The sequence below is a fragment of the Drosophila gunungcola genome (assembly GCF_025200985.1).
Source record: "Drosophila gunungcola strain Sukarami chromosome 3L unlocalized genomic scaffold, Dgunungcola_SK_2 000005F, whole genome shotgun sequence".
NCBI lineage: Eukaryota > Metazoa > Arthropoda > Insecta > Diptera > Drosophilidae > Drosophila > Drosophila gunungcola.
In genome coordinates, this window is record NW_026453180.1 from 1,040,014 (window position 1) to 1,056,387 (window position 16,374).

The 16,374-nt window shown below is 45.3% G+C and overlaps 5 protein-coding genes across 7 annotated transcripts; 2 read left to right on the forward strand and 3 right to left on the reverse strand.

Annotated features, from left to right (window-relative positions):
* The first annotated feature begins 59 nt into the window (after nucleotides 1–59).
* On the forward strand, nucleotides 60–8,036 carry LOC128259415 (uncharacterized). 2 transcript variants are annotated; one of them, XM_052991770.1, is made up of 6 exons: nucleotides 60–222; nucleotides 1,302–1,558; nucleotides 1,614–1,860; nucleotides 5,056–5,182; nucleotides 5,774–7,191; nucleotides 7,248–8,036. In XM_052991770.1, the coding sequence occupies exons 2-6, from the start codon at nucleotides 1,352–1,354 to the stop codon at nucleotides 7,451–7,453; spliced, it is 2,205 nt and encodes a 734-aa protein (XP_052847730.1). In that variant the 5' UTR covers nucleotides 60–222; nucleotides 1,302–1,351; the 3' UTR covers nucleotides 7,454–8,036. The 2 variants fall into 2 exon arrangements, with proteins under 2 accessions (XP_052847730.1, XP_052847731.1); XM_052991771.1 differs by having other exon boundaries at nucleotides 71–87.
* On the reverse strand, nucleotides 2,166–3,501 carry LOC128259418 (uncharacterized). The gene has a single exon (XM_052991775.1). The coding sequence runs from the start codon at nucleotides 3,331–3,333 to the stop codon at nucleotides 2,341–2,343; it is 993 nt and encodes a 330-aa protein (XP_052847735.1). The 5' UTR covers nucleotides 3,334–3,501; the 3' UTR covers nucleotides 2,166–2,340.
* LOC128259414 (kinesin-like protein Klp61F) lies at nucleotides 7,799–12,229 on the reverse strand. The gene is made up of 6 exons (XM_052991769.1): nucleotides 11,879–12,229; nucleotides 11,509–11,809; nucleotides 9,677–10,988; nucleotides 8,409–9,619; nucleotides 8,089–8,337; nucleotides 7,799–7,996 (listed from the first exon to the last, which is right to left on the reverse strand). Exons 1-6 carry the CDS (start codon nucleotides 11,956–11,958, stop codon nucleotides 7,973–7,975), a joined length of 3,177 nt encoding a protein of 1,058 aa, XP_052847729.1. The 5' UTR covers nucleotides 11,959–12,229; the 3' UTR covers nucleotides 7,799–7,972.
* Nucleotides 12,230–12,472: 243 nt separating this feature from the next.
* LOC128259230 (DNA replication complex GINS protein PSF1-like) lies at nucleotides 12,473–13,274 on the reverse strand. The gene has a single exon (XM_052991485.1). It carries the CDS (start codon nucleotides 13,167–13,169, stop codon nucleotides 12,561–12,563), a length of 609 nt encoding a protein of 202 aa, XP_052847445.1. The 5' UTR covers nucleotides 13,170–13,274; the 3' UTR covers nucleotides 12,473–12,560.
* A 100-nt stretch (nucleotides 13,275–13,374) lies between these two features.
* On the forward strand, nucleotides 13,375–16,091 carry LOC128259228 (phosphatidylinositol-3-phosphatase SAC1). Of its 2 annotated transcripts, none has more exons than XM_052991483.1 (2): nucleotides 13,375–13,550; nucleotides 13,867–16,091. In XM_052991483.1, exons 1-2 carry the CDS (start codon nucleotides 13,499–13,501, stop codon nucleotides 15,681–15,683), a joined length of 1,869 nt encoding a protein of 622 aa, XP_052847443.1. In that variant the 5' UTR covers nucleotides 13,375–13,498; the 3' UTR covers nucleotides 15,684–16,091. The 2 variants fall into 2 exon arrangements, with proteins under 2 accessions (XP_052847443.1, XP_052847444.1); XM_052991484.1 differs by lacking the exon at nucleotides 13,375–13,550 and adding an exon at nucleotides 13,589–13,769.
* Nucleotides 16,092–16,374: the final 283 nt, after the last annotated feature.

Consider the following 16,374-nt stretch of genomic DNA (forward strand, 5'->3'; position numbering starts at 1 on the left):
ATTTCCCGAGAGATTCTTGGAGAGTCCATATGTGTTGTGCTGTGCAGTTGACTCGTCTCAGTAAGAATTTGTGGGTTGTACGGATCGGTGCGTCGGTTGTTTCTACGGCTCAAATCAGAAAAAATAGTGGAAAAGTGAAAGAGGGGAAATATACAGCATGGAAATTAAATTAAAAATCTGAAAAGTATCCCTCAGTGCGAATCAGAAAGCGATCCGTGATCGGTAATCATCATTAACAGCATTTCCATAGGCCTTTTTGTGGGCCCATAAATTCCCAGCGCTAATTACCCAAACGAAATCGAAGTTCATAATTGCTCGGACATGTTATGTAGTCTTCACGTCTATAAGCAAAATGCAAAAAAGCAAAAAAAAATATCCAAAAGAGTTCTCGACAGGCGTGGCACGAGTCTACGGCGTCCGATTTGACGATGAGATGAATGCCCCCGCCGGGCAGCCAAGAACCCAAAATAGTCTCATGGAGTCTAGTCTTTCAGGTGGCATTCGCTTCCGCACCCAATCCCCTCGACTCGACTTGGTTCGACTCTTTGGCCTTGCCCCAGCAACCCAAATAAATAAATATTTGGACAAATAAACATGTGTGCCATAGAGCTTTGTCTGGTTCACCTTTAGGCTTCGCAGTAATTGCACCTTTGGAGATTACCAGAGAAAACAAATCGAACTCGATGAAAAGGGATGTTTATTCAAAGGCATTAGTTTAATTTTTATGGCAGCCTTCTTGTGTGAACTCTTATCCATTAGGTTTTTTGGCTATTAATATGAGTTTTTAAACTCTTAGTATTGCTTTAATGACTTTTATGGGTTCTGATGAGTTTTTACTGTACTACTAAATTATACACCAAGGATTGCTTAATTACTTGAGAAGATTAGTTATAAAAACTATATCAAAAATTATGTGTACTAAAACTCTAATGAGTTTTTCTTCTAACTTTTAATAACTAACTTTTAATAACTTACTGTTAATAACTTTAGAGGATCGGTCGGGAATAACATGAAAGCTAAACAATTTTTTTATTATTTAAAAGAATTTATCAAAGCCCAAGGTTTTTGGTTCTATTCTTTTTGTTAGGTTTAATGATGTTAATTCTGAAGAGTTTTAGCCCTATCATTTACCAAAAAACCCTGGATTATGTAATTACATAAAAGGATCACTCTTGACAACATGACAAGCCAAACACTATATTTATTTGCAATATTGAACGAAGTAATGATGGGTATATAGAGCTTCGAATCCCAAGCTTTTCGATGCTCTCCTTTATTTAGTTTTCTTTCATAATTTACAGCCAGCCGAGCGGTAAATTAGCCAAAGGAAGGGAAGCGTGGGAGGGTGACCATGTCGAGTAGGCGGGCCCAATCTCTGCCAGCGCACATGTTGGAGCCAGCGAAGCCGGAACGCGGACGCTGCGTGGCCGCCATCTGCTTCTCGTGGAAGGTGCTCACCTGCATTGTGTCCCATGTACTGCTGGTGCTCCTCGTCGTTTCCTATTGCGTGGGCGGTGCCTATCTTTTCCAGCACCTCGAACGACCCCACGAACTGGAGGTATTCTTGTCAAGAATTCATTGTAATCTATCTAAACTCCTTAATTGCCTTACAGGTTAAGCGCGGTATACAAAATCTACGCTTTAATCTCACGGACAATATCTGGCTTCTATCGGATGATGCTTTGGTCCTTCGAGAAAGCGACTGGATGGCTAATGTTAGCAAACATCTGGCCAACTTCGAGAAACAAATCCTCACGGCCATCAAGGCAGATGGTTGGGATGGCGACGAGGATCTGCACAAATCCCAATGGACCTTTGCTGGATCGCTGTTCTACTCCATCATAGTGATAACCACTATAGGTGAGTAGGTATATTTATTTTTATGAACAAAGGGCATAGCTGAACAAGCCTGAGAAAATTGTCCTTATCGATTTCGAGAAAAATTGAACGAGGGATGGCAGATGAACTTGTAAAGGCAGTGATCGAATAGGCATCGAGTAATCTGCAGCAACTTTAAAGCATATCATATGATATATAAATAATAATAATGACATAAATTTCAAAATTTTTGTTAAACATAATTTAAATGTTATGATAGCATTGAGCATTAATTAAATTACCAAAAGGCTAATGAGTATATCCAGAAATGTTAAAGACTCCGTTAGTTTGATATACATTCGAATTTATTTGTTTAATCTAAGCCTAAGACTATGTCCAAGAGAAGGTAACTATTTACAACTAAGGCTAGAAGAAGGTTTTTAATTAGGTAACAATAGATTCAGGGATTTGATTGCAGATCTTTCAAAATGCAGTGCTCTTGAGCTGAGAATATAGAGAATCCTATACTTTCTTACTGAGCTTATCGTTCACCGTTCTGGGTGCAGCAGCCACACTTTTGGCGCTTTTACCCTCGGCCACAGCTGGTGACTTCTCATCAAAGCCAAATCCTCCTAGGGGTGGGAAACTATTGCCATAACCAATACCACCGTTACCAGCTCCAAGCTGACCCAGGCCCAATCCACCAGCCAATCCATAGCCCTCGGTGTACTGTGGTCCTCCAAACTGTTGATTGGAGGGGTACTGTCCTAGTCCCGGGAATTGTCCACCTGGGGCTGCAAACTGGTTGCCACCGAAGTCGCCACCTGGATAGGATCCGTAGGGGAACTGCTGTCCGTTGCTGGGAAATTGATTGAGACCAAGTCCGTTGCTGGAATAGCCATTGAAGCCGTTGCCCACGCTTGTTCCAGGGAATCCTGTGCCCAGGCTAGAGCCAGGAAATCCCTGTCCCACTCCTGAGAAGCCTCCTCCGGGATATCCACCAATTCCGTTCTGTCCTCCCGAAAATCCACCATATCCCGGTTGGTAAGGATTGGGATACACTTGCGGTCTGCCAATAATTCCAGTGGGTCCTCCCGGTCCAACTAAAACACCTGGATTTCCACCATATCCTCCTCCAACTCCAACTCCTCCAACTCCAACTCCTCCTCCTCCAACTCCTCCTCCGAATTGTCCTGCATTCGTTTGACCGCCATAGGGATTAAATTGGCGCGTGCCCACATTGGGAGTATCCGATGTCCTCGAGGGATCCACATCCGCATAGTCCTCGATCTCATCGTTCTCGGGTTCGCCGGGCAAAGGTCTGCGGGTGGTGGGCTCCCTTCTCAACTTCTGGTCATACGAGTTCCTTATGGGCGAACTGCGATCTATGTTGCGAAAGGAGCGCTCCCTACGATTGTAAGATCGCCAGACCCACTGATCTCCATCTTGCTCCGGAGATTTAGCAGCCACTAATCCAAGGAGGCACAAGGCAAAGATGAGGCAATAGCTTCGCATGATTGTTAAACTTTGTCTTTTGTTTTTTTCACCGACTTCTTTGATCACACACTGACCCGTATTTTGCGCTTGATCGCGGCAAGCACCCGCAACAGAATAGTTGAGATATGCGACTGGCACACGCTACTTATATAACCACAGCCGAGAACCGAAAAATGAAAATCAGACAGAGAGACAGAGACATGACGACGCACAAAAACTCAGTCAAGCGACGAGGGCAGTCGCAGGTGGGGATTTGGCCAATGAATCAACGCAAACATGCCAGACGTTGAGATCTTGGTACCACATCGGATCGTTTCATATCGTTGATTCACCTGAAGCGCAACCAAACCACCGAGGAGCGTCGTGATCCGCCCAGGAACCAATGAGGCAAGCGGATGAGTCGGACAGTTGGTTTTTGTCCACTCGGTGATCACGTTCAAGTCACATAAATCATTGGGTAATGTAATTGATCATTAATCGACCCAAAAACAGCCTTTCCTGGAAATTACCATGAGTTGGTAAATACAACTACCCTAAACATTACAGAGCTCATAGGTCAAAGATCCAGTTCGGACACAATTGGCTGAACAAATAGCACGTGAGTGACCTCTAAAAATGGGTTCATTGTGGGTGGTGATGGGGCGGAAAGGGAACGAGGGTGTGTGGAGCGTGTCAAATGAAACCAAAAGTGGAATTGCTCTGCCATCCAATTGTCTGTGGTTAAAACAACAGCAAGGTCAAACGCCACTGACCGATCGTGATTATCTTTTCTGACGTTTTAGATTTAGATTTTAATGATGGGAATTTCTCATTTTTGATATACTCTAGTAGGGGCTTTGATGATTTTGGGCAGAAGTTGGAGCGGAAATCACAAAGTTTAAGACATACCTTTTTGAAAAGTCTTTATGACCTTATATTTAAAGTTCTTAAGATACTTATAGAAAAACTAAAAAGTATAGAGTTTTTTATATTAAAAGAAAATTCGTTACTTACACAAAGAACAGAGAACTCTAGTTTCGATGTTTTAAGTGCAAAAACATGGTAAAAAATTCTTAAAGTAAAACAAAACATTTCAGAAACACTAGAAAAAAAATAGCATGAAGCGTTTTACTTTTGAAAATGCATCGCATTTATTCTGAACTAACTTTTGAAAGTCGCTGCTGAAAGTACTTGCAAAAATTACAAATTCTTCGTCATTACTTTTGTCAAATTGGTTAAACTGGCATTTAATTATAATAATTTTAATGAAAGCAAATTCTTAGTGCATTTAGCTTCTCGACTTTCAACTAAAAATATTTTCCTTAAAGTAGTTTATTAGCTCTACCTTTTGATGAAGCTTAGTTTTTTGCTTTATTCATTTGCACAATTCCCCGATATGGATTTATGGCTAACACACAAATGGGTTTAGTGACCGACGCCCATCAAATAGAATTTTGCGACGAGGTAACGTATCTAAATGCTATCTAAAAAGTTTGCACACTTCCGTAAAGGCCAAAAGCGGCAGAGTTGAAATACCATGTTCGCAATTGTTTGCCATTTGTTTTTTGGGAGCGATAATGGGCTTGGCTTGCACAAAAAGAAGTACGGAGCTAGATTAAACCTTAGCGGGTCTTAGACTCATTAGCATTTCAAGAACCTTGCGGTCACAAGGTTGAAGGTAAAGCCTCGAGCATGACTCAAAATCAAACTCACCTATTGAGAACGGCTGTAATTTAATATTCTTCATCGTATTCTGGACAGGCTATGGCCACATATCGCCGCGCACGGATTGGGGCAAGGTGACAACGATTTTCTACGCCATCGTGGGCATTCCGCTGATGCTCATCTGCCTGTCCAACATTGGCGATGTCATGGCCACATCATTCCGGTGAGTTGACATCGATGTACTGGAAAAAGTCTGAATTTACTTTAGATAACTTAGTGGATAAATCACTACATTTACTAAATTAACTGTTTAGAATATATAAAGAGTATCAATAAAAATTGGTGCATAAATTGCACAAATTTCAATTAGTGTTATCTATTTTTAAAATTAAGGATCAATTAGTGAAGACTACAGTTATTATTTCAATATAAAAACATAGTATATTTATAAAACAAAATTATCATTTCGATTTATAGATTTTTTGGTTAGGACATTTCTGTAATAATGGTGCTTAAATGGTTGTTTCTACATTTCCGGATCTAACTATCAATGGGTGTTTATAGGGAAATGGTTGTTATCAAGGCTTGATTACATATGAAGAACATTTAACAATGCTAACCAATTACTATTATAACAATAAGTTAAGTTTAGTTTTAAAATCAATAAAAAATAGATACCAATTAGTTTACGTGTATCAAAATGAATCAGTGATAATTATAGTTATAAAAAAAATGTATCATTTCGATTTATAAATTTTTTTTTTTTTTACCATAATATTGTTAAAATGTTACTTATGTTTCTTACCTGTAAAAGGTTTCTTTACTGGCGAATTTGTTGCTATGTGTGCACCCGGACGGCCAAGCGTCCAAGGAATGCCCGATCCCGGCAGAGATCGATGCGCTCCCAGCGACAAGCCCGCTCGCAGCCGCCTCCCTCGTTCCGGCGCTCGATGAAGATGACCCAGCGGTCGGGAAATGACTCCGGACTGGGTCCGTCCATGGGGCATGCCTACTCCGATCCGGAACTGCGCACCATGGGCAGGGGCTACGACGATCGGGAGTTCGGGCATCGCAGCAGTGGAGGAGGACGCAACCGACGCCAGCAGCAGCAGCAGCACTCACATCACGATCCTCGCCAGCGGCACACCATTTACGGGGATGAGTACGAAACGCAGACCCTGAATCGCTCCAATCGCTACAGCAGTCGACAGAGGCAGCGGGATCGGATGAGGGACAGGCACACGGTGGAGAGGGAACGCTATTCCCGCTCCCACTTGGATGCCGGATCCATAGAGGACTTTGACGACATGCCACCGCCGGCCAAAAGAGCAGCCAGTGTGCGTTCCGTGCGATCGCCTCACCATCAGGAACCATCGAAAGCTTCCCGGGAACTGCATCGCCTTCACTCGGCACCTGGGCGGAGTAGGGCCAAGTCAGTGGATCCCAGGCACGTTTCATCGCACTACGAAGATGTTGACGAGGATGTGGTAAGGAAGACGCCCATTATACCGAATAGGTATGCATTAGATGACTTTGGCGGCGGCGGCGACAATAAAAGACAGCCAGCAGCGCCCAGGAGCCAATCCATGCCGAGATCTGCTCACCAGAGGCAACGCCAGAGGGATCGGGAAAGGGAGCGATCTCCACAACCGCCACCTCATACTGCACATCGCCAAAACAGCAATGGCAGAAGAGCTGGCAGCCTGGGCCGCCAATCCTCACGATATGGCAATCATCTGGAGCTGCCCGACTACGATGCTGCACCGCCTGGACGCCACGATCATCGTCGGGATAGACGTGGTCACTCGCAAGGCCGCTACGAGGAGTATGTGGAGGAGAGCTTCGATGAGGGCTCTCTTTACGGGGACAACTACGAGGATTATCCCACGGAACGCCAACGCTCCAGAAGTCGTGAGCCCAAGAGAAATCGCCGCAGAGAACGAGCTGATCGTTTGCCTCCATCACCGAGGATCATGTCACCAATGGGTTTTCCCGTGCAGAGGCAAATCCGTCGACGTCCCAGCTACGATTATGATGAAGACGACTCAATGTATGGCGATGAGTATGGGGACTACGGAGACTTGCTACCCAAGGATCGCCCTGTGCCCATTTGGTTGTGCGTCTTTTTGGTGGTTAGCTATATTCTCGGTGGAGCTGTCCTGTTCGCCTACTGGGAGAACTGGTCCTTCCTGGACTCCGCCTACTTCTGCTTCATCACGTTGACCACAATTGGTGAGTGTTTGTATCAATCTTATTCAAACTATATCCACATAATACGTTTTTTGCAGGATTTGGGGACTTTGTGCCCGCCAAAGGAGTCAAAGATGAATCGGAGCAGTCGATTGCCTATTGCTCGCTATATCTGCTCTTCGGCATTGCTCTGTTGGCCATGAGCTTCAATCTTGTCCAGGAGGAGTTCATTGCCAATGTCAAGGAGGTGGCCCGTCGTCTGGGCATTCTCAAAGATGATGACGATGAGCAGGATGAGGATTAACAGTAGATAGTTATTGAAAATGGCAAAATCTTTAAGTCATTAAGATTATGTCAAGTAAAATTGTTTGAGCTTAGACATATGGTTATTTAATATAAAAGGTTTTAAGATTTAAACTAAAAAGATTATGTTCAGCAAAAGAGATATAACATTACTTTAAAACTAAAGTTATTAAGTTAGTTGCTCTTAAATTTTTAGATTCTAATTTAAAGAAAACGAGCTTGAACAAAAATTATTGTGAAATCATTTATGTTACTTATCGAATTTAAGTGAAATCTTTACACGAATTTATTTATGAAGTTTAATAAATCTTGAACTTGCACTCGAATCGAAGCCTCAACCGCAAGGTTTCCTTAACTTTACATAGCATACTAAGTTTATTTAAATGATAAATGTACGAAATTCCAAAGATTGATATACAGATTAAAGAGAATATCCAGAAGAGCGAAACAAACAAAACGATCCGAATTCCACTAACACAAACGAGTTACTGGGTTGAGAGTACAATTGTCATCGATGCAATCAGGCCACGTTTTCTTTGTTGTGCTAAAAGTATTGAAAATAAACGCAATGATTTTTTATCCGAGACATTTGTTTGTTTAGCCATTAGCGGATCACTTGATTGCCTGACTACTTACCCTGTTGAAGGCGGGGGAATTTCGAGGCGATGATTTATTGGGCGTAAGGGAGCGGGACAAGGAGTTGCTCCTCTTGCCACCAATTACGGGTGGCTTCAGAGCATTCGAGTTGGAGTTTCGAGTGGTGCTAGGGCCTCGCCTTATGGTGACACCATCCACGTTCTCAATGGGTGTGGAGTTCATTATGGTTTCCGTGTCAGACAGCTCCTGTACGGATTGCAGGGATTCATCATGCTCTCCCTCGCTGCACTACAAAAAGTTTACAAAAATGAAGGATAATTCTTTGCCCATAAACCCTGTACAAAGCCCTGTTTACTTACCTCATCTATGGGGGCAGTGGTGTCCAGATCCGACCAATCGTGCTCCTGGCGATAGCGCTTCACAATCTCCTGATGCGGCGACGTGGCCACCAGAGTGCGTGGATAGATAAAGTCCCTTTTGGAGGGCGTTGTGCCGGTGGGCGTATATGTTTTCAACTCGTTCTGTTGGAACCGCACAATCTCCTGCTCGCAAGTCTGCAACTGCTGTCGCTGAAGTGCGGCATGCTCGGTGGTTTGCCGCGTCAACTCCTGCACAAGATCGGTGGCCACTGTGGAATGGCCAATGAAACGCTGCCTCTCCTCGGTGTTAAGCTTCTGTCCCTCCGCCAAGATCTGCTCCAGATTAGCTTGGCACTTCTCTTCCAAGACCACCAGCTGAGATTTGCTGTCTTGGCAGGCAAACTCCACCTGCGAGTGGTGCAGGCGACTTGAGCCCACATTTTCATCCGTTTGCTGGGCATATTCCTGGCCGAGGTTTTTCATGTGCACCTGGAGCATAGAGCAGTTGGCAACGCCTTGGTCCAGGCACTGCATTCCCGTCTCCATCTGGCTGCTGAGCTCCGCTTGAGCGGATTGAGCAGCCTCGATGCCCATCTTCTGGTAATCTTGGATACCAGACTTGGTATCATCGATGCGCTGATTTCTAGTCAGTCGGCTTTCCTCCATCTTGTTGAGGCGTTTGGACATGCTTACGTTGTTCTTGGCACGTAGCTCCTTGATCTGGTCCATCTGCATCATCATGGACTCCAGCAGAGCTTCCTCCTGCTGGGCCAAAGCCCGCTCGTTGGCCAGCTCCTCCTGCAGCTGCTGCAGTTCCTCAGCATCCGGCAAGCTCATGCCACTGAGCTGTTCCAGCTGCTGATGCACTTGCTTCACATGCTTTTCCAGCGATCGCGAGCTGTTGTCGATAATTTGGCTGAACTTGTCCTGCATGGAATCCAGCATGGCTTTGTGCCGCTGGTTGTTTTCCTCCATCTCTTGAAGGCTCGTCTGGATTTCCTTGCTCATCACAAGCTGACGCTGCTGCAACTGCTGCATCAGATGGGCAACAAATGTCTGAGCATGCTGATCGTTTATCCTCAAGACCTCTGTCATTAATTTATTCTGCAGCTGGACCTGATCCCCTAGCGCCTGACTGCAGATTTCCTTAAGCATTTCAATGCTCTTGCTGGCATTTGTTGACATACGTTGGTTCACTTTGTTGGAGTTAACTAAAGATCAGAGGAAAATAAGTAAATAAAGCAGGTAATATTAGATAGACAGCTTACCCAACTCCTGGCTTAGGTGCTCCTTGGAGGCTGCCTGCTGCTCCAGATACAAGTTCAAGCTGCCACCCATCATCTCCAAGTTGTCCTGCATGCGATCTTTAAACTGATCGCAGGATCTGCGAATCTTCTCGTCCACATCACGCCTTCGTTCGATGGTGCCATGCAGATGATGGGTATCATCGGTGGCCAGATTAGCCACGGCCAAAATCTCCTGAGCCTGTGTGGTCAGCACTTGCTCCGTTTTCATATGGGAGGCTACCAGCTCCTTCTTCTCCTTATAGCGCCGCTTGGTCTTGGTCAGCACTTTTTTAGTGAGCAGCAAGGAACCCTCGGTTTTCTTCAGCTTTTGAGTTTTCTCCACCAGACTCATGCTCACCTCGCTAAAGATCTTCTCTTTGTTCTGAAGCTCATCCTTCAAAGCCTTGAGCAGCAGCATTTTCTCGTTGAGCTCACGGTTCTGGGATTCCAACTTCAAGGTGATCTCGCCGTACGTTTCCTCAGCCAAATAGATGCCATTTTTGTCCCTGGCAGCCATAAGATCTCTTTTCAGCTTGTCAATCTCCTCGGTGTACTCCTTAAGCACTGTTTTCTTGGTCAGTTTCTGATTGACTTCGGGCTTGTTTTGAATGTTCTTGGCTCGATGGGCGTACTCCAAAGTGCTGAGGGTCTCCTCGATGTCCTTGTGTCCCGGCGATATGGTAGCTATGATGGAGGTCTTGGTCCTGCCACCCAGAGATTCTTGGAGCAGCCTAGTAAGCTTCGATTCGCGATAGGGAACATGGGGAGCACGATCCACCAAAGCGGTTATTACTCTGCCAAGAGTCAGAAGACTCTGATTGATGTTCACGGTCTCCCGGACTCGTATTCCCTTTTCATTGCCGGCCTTGGATACATTTTCACTGCCCGCCAGATCCACTAGATTCAACTTTCCGATCTTCAGCATATCCTCGCCTTCGATGCCATTCTCCCTGATGTGCACCACTATGGAAAAGACCGTGTGCGATCGAGAGGATTGGGCATTCATCAGAGTTGTGGCCGTCTTGCGACGCTCTTTTCCCTTTTCTAGCAGCTTGTACACATCATCCTTGCTGTGCACAGGTATCTCCTCCAGTCCCTGGATAATGACCGATCCCTTCTTGGTGCTGTCATCGAAAATGCGAATCTTCGTGGTGTCATCGGTTGACAGAAGATCGCACAATTCCTCGTTGTACAGCTCCAAATAGGATATGCGCATCGTGTACTCCACCTCCATCATGCGGAGTTCATCGAAAAGGTGACTCAGAGCTCGCGGTATAATGCCAATATCAGAATCCTAAAAGGAATTAAAAATGGCAAAATGTTAGATGGCTAGTTCGTGGAATAGGAAAACCGGTTTTGTCTTAGGCCCTTCTTTTACTTTTTTATAGGTAAGCAGTTGAATCTTGAGCAAGATTCTTTGACAGCCGAAACCCCATTTCCTATAGGTATAATATAGGACCTAAAGTGCTCGCTATAAGAATTATATGGCTATGTTTCATTGACAATTGGGCATCCATATCATATAGAACTTTAGGCTTGATAAGTGATCGTTTATAAAAAAAAAATGGCTTTAGTTTCTGTGACAATCGGACTTTCATATACCATAGATGTGATTTGGGACCTAAGACTTGAATAAGTGATCGTTAATACAAATTTAAAGGGTAAAGTTCCTTTGAAAAACTAAGGACTTGCTAATTGATCGTTTGTTAAAATTCCAAGAGACTTTGCCAAGTCTTCTTCTAATTGGAGTGTTGTGTGCTACATCAACCATACAACTTGTGGTTATCCTGTCCCGGTTTTAATAGTAAACTCACATCTTCCCAGGAGGATTTCAGTTCGGCGGTCTCGTTTCCCACCATCGTGTGCGTTTTGCCCGTGCCCGTTTGTCCGTAGGCAAAAACCGTGCAGTTGTAGCCAGAGAGGACCTCTTCGATCAGTGGGGAAACCACCACGGAGTAGACATCGCATTGCTTGGACTCGGGGCCAAAGCTACGATCGAAGGTGAACTTCTTGGTGAGCTTGGAGTCCAGGGTGTGGCGGGTCACGATTTCGCGTGGTGCCACCACATCCACGACTTCGGCGGATCGGATGCAGCGTTCCCGGGAATTAAGGGGCCTAGGAAATATATAAAATCGCAGTCAGCACTCGCATTTCTCCAGAGTCTGGGTCAATAAATGAACTCACCTGACGCGCACATACACCTGGATGTTTTGATTCGACTTCTTTGGCGGCTGGCGCGACGTATTCCCACCAGAAATGTCCATTTTAATCAAATAAATTAAATTGTTTGTATTTAAGCGCGTACAGTCCAAAAAAACGACGCCAAGCGATTGCACTTGTGTGTGTGCGTGTGTTCGTTTGCTTCCTGAAAACCCTTGTTTTCACTTTCCAATGAACTTAATTTGATGATTTTTAACTACCATTTACAAAGGGACGCTTGTGAAATCTGTTTTTCGCAATAATTCTAAAGAAAACCTAGGGTGCAGCGTCACCGCTTGTCCGTTCAGTTTCAAAATTATGCGCAAATAGCGTGACCGTCGCAGGCGGCGGTATAAATACCAGGCTTCAAAAGAAAATATACCACAATGAACTAGTTCGTTTTGGAAAAGTACCCAATTAGTATTTATATACCACTAATATAAATTCAAATATTTTGATGAAACCTAATAGTTGTAATCAGTAATTAACAAAGAAAATTGTATGTAAACATGTTTTAAAAACCCAAATAACGGAAAATAATTCAGATTCGCTGCTTAGCTTTAAGTTTTGCACCTGCCTCAAATCAGAATTTTTTCTTCATTTGGCAAATATAGCAAATATATTATTAACCTATACATAGTACACATTATTAAATATTCTTAAAAGCCTAAGCTATATGGTGAAGGATTCCCTGCCTTACGAGGGACTCCACTTGAGCCCTGGGCAGATAATGCTGGCTGTTCTTCTTCAGGTGAATCACCTCGCCATCGTCCAGCTCGAATTTGCCGTAGTCCTCCATGCAGCGCACCTCTATGTAGAGTGATTTGGGAGGACGCAGGTTGTTGGTGAGATCTATGGGTAATCCCTGATTGTAGCCGGCACTGCACATGTAGGCAGCCAGGGACTTGGAGTAGTTGTTGAAGAAGTGCACCTCCGGTTCGCAGAGAGACTGCTTTATGTCCCCGGGAATAATGGGTCCGAATTCCCAGCGCAGGGCCTTGATCCGCTTGCATCTCTCGTACAAATAGGCCAATAAGCACCTCTTATTCCTCTGGAGAGCCGCATGTCTGAAGTTTAGTAGTGGCCACAAGCTCCGATCCCCGGAAGCATTATACGTTGAGGCCTGGGCCACGTTCTCCTCGAATATCGCCTTGATCTCCTCCAGAACCTGACGCACTCCGTCGTCATCGAAGGCGGGAATTGTTTGCGACGATCTCTCCAGCTCCTTTAGAAGATCAAACGCCTTGTCTCCGAATAATTTGTTTGACCGGCTCATTGTTGATCTTTATTGTTTTGATGATTGTTGATCTAGCGATGGGTTCGCGCCAAAATATTTTGGTTGCGATGATATCGATGTTATTTGCCCGCTCAAGTATTTTTATAATATACTGTCGATATTTGGTATTTTTAAGGAGATTTTCGTCCCTTGGCAAATTTTAAAAAATAAGTTACAAGACACCAATAATCAATATTGAGCTGCCAAGGCACTTAACTTTTTTTGATAGAGATGTCAAATAACAAGTTTTAAATCCCAAACTTAAATGGGATTCTAAAAATTTGAAGTTTGGAAGCCAAATTATGCTGCCATAAGCAGTAAACAGAGAAATGCCTTCCTGGTTAGATTGGATGACCTGCCAGAGCGCAACACCAGACGATGGTAAGTACAGTGTGACCATCTCGCTGTTATCGCAACACGCACATCGCTATTAGCGAATTCGCCCGTCTCTATCACACACGTAGTGGCTAAAAAAAAGAAACCAGATGAAACGCAAACTGTGTTAAATCAATAAAGAAATAATAGAACTCCTGAGGCTGTGGCTGATTTTGGTGCTGTGCGTGTGTGATAGCGACAGGAGGAAATCCCCGATTTCAGAAAGTGAGCTATAACCGATTTCAGAGAGTGCAAGAAGCAGCACAGGTGCAGCACCTATATTTATTAACTCTTTGGTTTCGGCCAATCTTAACCCATACAGCCTTCAATTTGGGCCAACCACCGCCGGCGGAAATCATGGAGAGCAGGGAGTCCAACGAGGTGTACGATGACATGAACCTGTACATCACCCCGGAGAGCTTCATTGTGGAGCCGAACGGAGAGCAGGAGGTGCTCGTAATCGGGCGCCACGATAAGGTCACCAGAGTTCAGCCAGCGGGCGGAGGTCAGTTGGCCAATCTGCGGCCCACCAGGCGGATTTGCGGTGTCCTCGGCACCATACACTTGCTGAGCTGCGACTACCTCATGGTCGCCACCCACCGGCTCTTCGTCGGCGTCCTCAATGGCTCGATTGTGTGGCGATTAGCCGGCTATGACATCATACCCTACATTCCCAATGCCATTCAGCGCAAGGAGAACGAGACGTACTTGCGGCTGCTCCGACAGACACTGGACACCAAGTACTTTTACTTCTCCTACCGCTACGACCTCACCAACTCACTGCAGAGGCAGCGGGAAGTGGCCCAATCCCGGCCAGAGCGACCTGGTGGACTGCTGCAGCGGGCCGAGCAGCGATTCGTTTGGAATGGCTATGTGCTGCGACAATTCAACTGCGACAAGATGGAGAAGTTCCAGCTGCCACTGGTCCTGGGCTTTGTGTCCATCAACCAGGTCCAGATCAACGGTCAGACCTTCTTCTGGAGTATCGTCACCAGGCGATCTGTGCAGCGTGCGGGCACAAGGCTCTTCTGCCGAGGCAGCGACGAGCAGGGCCATGTGGCCAACTTTGTGGAGACCGAGCAGATCGTGGAGTTCAACGGACAGCTCACGGGCTTCGTGCAGACGCGCGGCAGCATGCCCTTCCACTGGCACCAGCTGCCCAATCTGCGGTACAAACCGCGACCCGTTTTGGTCCCTGGAAAGGATCACCTGGCTGCCTGCACTCTCCACTTCAACGAACAAATCCAGCTGTACGGCGACAATGTGGCTGTGAATCTGGTGGACCACAAGGGCGCCGAAGGTGAACTGGAAGCCACGTATGCTCGTCTGATCCGGGAAATGGGCAATCAACGAGTGCGCTATGAATCCTTTGACTTCCATAGCGAGTGCCGTAAGATGAGGTGGGACCGGCTCAACATACTCATCGATCGCCTGGCCTACGAGCAGAATCAGTTCGGTTTCTATCACGTCTTCGACGATGGCAAGCTTGTTTCCACGCAGACGGGCGTCTTCCGGACGAACTGCATCGACTGTCTGGACCGCACGAATGTGGTGCAGAGCATGCTGGCCCGCAGATCCCTGACGTCGGTGCTCCAGAAGCTGGGCGTGCTGCACGTGGGTCAGCAAGTGGAGCAGGCCTCCGCCATCTTTGAGACCCGCTTTAAGGGCGTGTGGGCAGACAATGCGGATCTGGTGTCGCTGCAATATTCGGGAACGTGCGCCCTCAAGACGGACTTCACCAGGACGGGCAAGCGGACCAAGGCTGGTGCTCTGCAGGACGGCAAGAACTCTCTGATGCGTTACTATCTGAACAATTTCGCTGATGGCCAGCGGCAGGATGGTGTTGATCTGTTCCTGGGCAAGTATCTGATCAACGACAATGAGGGTGGCGCCGTGCCATCACCGCTGGATTCGAAGCGTGGCTGGCGCTTCTTCACCTTCCCCTCGGTGCTGTTGATGGCCGTGGCCATGTTCATGATCACCATGACCTATCCGGCCGAGTTCAGCACGGAGAACCTGCTGTTCATGCTCTTTTGGGGCTCAATGATCGTCGTGAGTGCCACGGGAATCCTGCACTACGGCATCGAGTTCGTGCAGTGGCCGCGGCTTTTTCCGCCCATCTCCTTTCGAGAGCTATGACATTAGTGTCGTCTAGCAGAGTCACTGGGAAGCATACCTCTGCAGCATAAACACAGCCACATTTCTCCCAGAAAATATATTGTAAACCAATTCCTGTAATCGTTTTGAAATCCTTTCAATTTCTAGCCCCCCGCTTTCTGTTTTCTGTTTATTCTGTTTTTGTTTAGTTTTAAAGCCTCAAAATCCATTCCTTTCTACAACATGTTAGTTATTATAAACAAACACACAACACTTAGGCGAGCTTCAGGCGCTTGAAAATGGATTTGAATGGGTTTTCGGAAGGGAGGGGATGGAGTTGTCAAGGCGCCGCTTCTTAACTGCGATTAATTGCAAAGTAGATCAATCACTTTTGTAGAAACATTTTATGACATTAAATAAAGTATTTTACGCATTGCTAGAAAACCTCAAGCGGAGTCTTTTAGTTACTTTTAGAGGTGAACTGCAATGGAAGACAGAAGAATACGAGAAAATCGTGTTTATGACATGCTTGAAAGATTGTCAATGCTAAACATGTAAAGGTTATTAAATCTATTTAAATTGCTTACTGAAACTATTTGAAATAAAACATTAAAATAATTTTTATAAAATCAATTTTAAATAACAAATTAATTCAAGTCCTTTTAATATAAAAATAAAGGAAATTGTTAAAGTGTTTTAAATATCCAGAATGCTTTATTTTAATGCACACTTG